This window comes from Trichechus manatus, unplaced genomic scaffold (assembly GCF_000243295.1).
Source record: "Trichechus manatus latirostris isolate Lorelei unplaced genomic scaffold, TriManLat1.0 scaffold00258, whole genome shotgun sequence".
Taxonomy (NCBI): Eukaryota; Metazoa; Chordata; class Mammalia; order Sirenia; family Trichechidae; genus Trichechus; species Trichechus manatus.
Window position 1 is genome coordinate 748,507 of NW_004444194.1, and position 2,318 is coordinate 750,824.

Consider the following 2,318-nt stretch of genomic DNA (forward strand, 5'->3'; position numbering starts at 1 on the left):
GATGAGAGAGGAATCTCAAGTTAAACCTTAAACAGCAGGTCACCCTCCCAGCTCCCAGCTCAGAGTCCAGACCTAGGCCGCGTGACCCAGTGATCCTTGCCCCCAGGGAGGAGGATTGGCAGATGGAGGAGTTACCATGGCAGCGGCATGTGTCCGCAGCAGGATGGACACTTCTTTCCCCAGACTTACCTCCTGGTGCTTAAGGGATCCTGGGTCGGAGGCGAGGACCAGAGAGGGTATAGAGCTGGCAACAGACACACAGCGTGTTAGGGGCCTGGCAGGATTCAAGGGTTCCCGTAGGATGGACTGGAAATGGTTACTATGATTAATAATAAATATTATTAATCATGTGCATTATTAAAAGTATTATTAATAATAAACCATGCTACTATTTTTGGTGTTGAAAAGCAAAGATGTCACCTTGAAGACTAAGGTGGCCTGACTCAAACCATGGTATTTTCAATCACCTCACATGCATGCAAAAGCTGGACAATGAATAAGGAAGACCAAAGAACTGACGCCTTTGAATTGTAGTATTGGCGAAGAATATTGAGTATACCATGGACTGCCAAAAGAATGAACAGGTCTGTCTTGGAAGAAGTACAACCAGAATGCTCCTTAGAAGCAAGGGTGGTGAGACTACCTCTTACATACTTTGGACATGTTGTCAGGAGGGATCAGTCCTTGGAGAAGGACATAATGCTTGGTAAAGCACAGGGTCAGCAAAAAAGAGGAAGACCCTCAATGAGATGGATTGACACAGTGGCTGCAACAATGGGCTCAAGCTTAACAATGATTGGGAGGATGGCGCAGGACCAAGCAATGTTTCGTTCTGTTGTACACAGGGTCACTATGAGTTGGAACCAACTTGAGGGCACCTAACAACAACTATTTTTGGAGCACTATGTCCTAAGCCTTTCCCTGTTTAGATACTTCTTTACCAGAGCCCTAAGAGGTATGGGGGTCAAGCTATTCTGGTCCATTCTACAGATGAGGACACTGAGGCTCAGAGGGGTGATGTTAGGAGTAGAAGGGCTGTAACTCAGCCTTTAATGGTATCTGCTGGCTCCCCCTCATAGGACCCTTTCCTTCGGCCTGACTCCTCCGGGTGCAGAGCGGAAACAGGCAAAGAGCCTGGATTTGGTCGGTTTCCAAGCAGCTCAGGCATCTTGGCAGTGGGGGCAGGGAGGCGTTCAAGGGGCCCGCCTTGCTGAGGGGTGGAGGCTCTGGGACTCCCCTCCCTTCAATAGCCTGGGCCCTCTCCCAACAGGCCCATGGCCGAGAGCTCCCTCTACCGGCAGCGGCTAGAGGTCATCGCGGTAAGTGAAACTCTCCCAGTGAACACGCCCCGCACCCCGGGCACCCCTAACCTTGCTCCACCCCCATCCTCGCTTCCCCTCCTCCCCGGGAGCAGTGCCCGGCCACCCCACCCAAATCCTCAGGTCTCTTGCCCCTGAGTTTCTCTTTCTGGTCACCACCACCTGGCCCGTCCTGACCTCCCCACCCTCAGAAAGGCAGGGCCGCGGAACCTGCACTCACAGAACCTACACCACCCCACTCCTGAACCCCAGCCTCCCAAATACTCCATCGCTGTGATCCACCCCGTTTATCAGACCCCTAGCTCTCAAACTTGCTACTCTGGACCCCGTCTTTGGGCTCCTTTCTCACAGACCTCCATCTCTGACCCCCATCTTTCTGATCCTACGTGTTGTTCCCCACCTCACCCCGTTCCTCTGACCTTCATCTCTTGGACGGTCCCATCTCTGCACCCCCATGTCTCTGTCCCCCATCTCATTAGCCCCCCTATTTCTGACCTCATATCTAGACCCCGATCTCTGCACCCCCATCTCTGTGGTCTCCATCTCTCTGGACTCCGACTGCTGCACCCCTCTCTCTGACTCCCATCTCATTAAGCCTCATCTTTCTAACCCCCCAACCCTGCACTCTTTCTCTCTGGACCCTCATCTCTCTGGACCCCAACCGTTGCACCCTTATCTCTGACCCGCCCCATCTCACTAACCTCCATCTCACTGAGAGCCCCCATCTCTGCGCCGCCCATCTTTCTGGACCCCAACTCTGCACCCTGACTCTCTGGACCCCATCTGGACATCGCTCTCTCTGGACCCCATCCCTGCACCCCCATCTTTAACCCCCGTCTCTGACTCGCTTCATCTCATTAGCCTCCATCTCTGTGACCCCATATCTGATCCCCGCAACTCTGACCCCCCTCCCCGCGACTTCTCATCCCAAGGCCTCCAAGCACAGACTCTCCTTGCGCGCGGGCGCGGCCTCCGCAGCATCTCGGGCGCGGCCGGCGC

At 54.2% G+C, this 2,318-nt stretch overlaps 1 protein-coding gene across 1 annotated transcript in view; it reads left to right on the top strand.

The window, feature by feature from the left end:
- Positions 1 to 1,274: 1,274 nt before the first annotated feature.
- PALM3 (paralemmin 3) overlaps positions 1,275 to 2,318 on the top strand; it is a 6,090-nt gene continuing 5,046 nt past the window's right edge. Inside the window, exon 1 of the mRNA XM_012559526.1 lies at positions 1,275 to 1,319. Within this exon, the coding sequence (XP_012414980.1) occupies positions 1,275 to 1,319 (45 nt within the window). The remainder of the gene's footprint in view (positions 1,320 to 2,318) is intronic.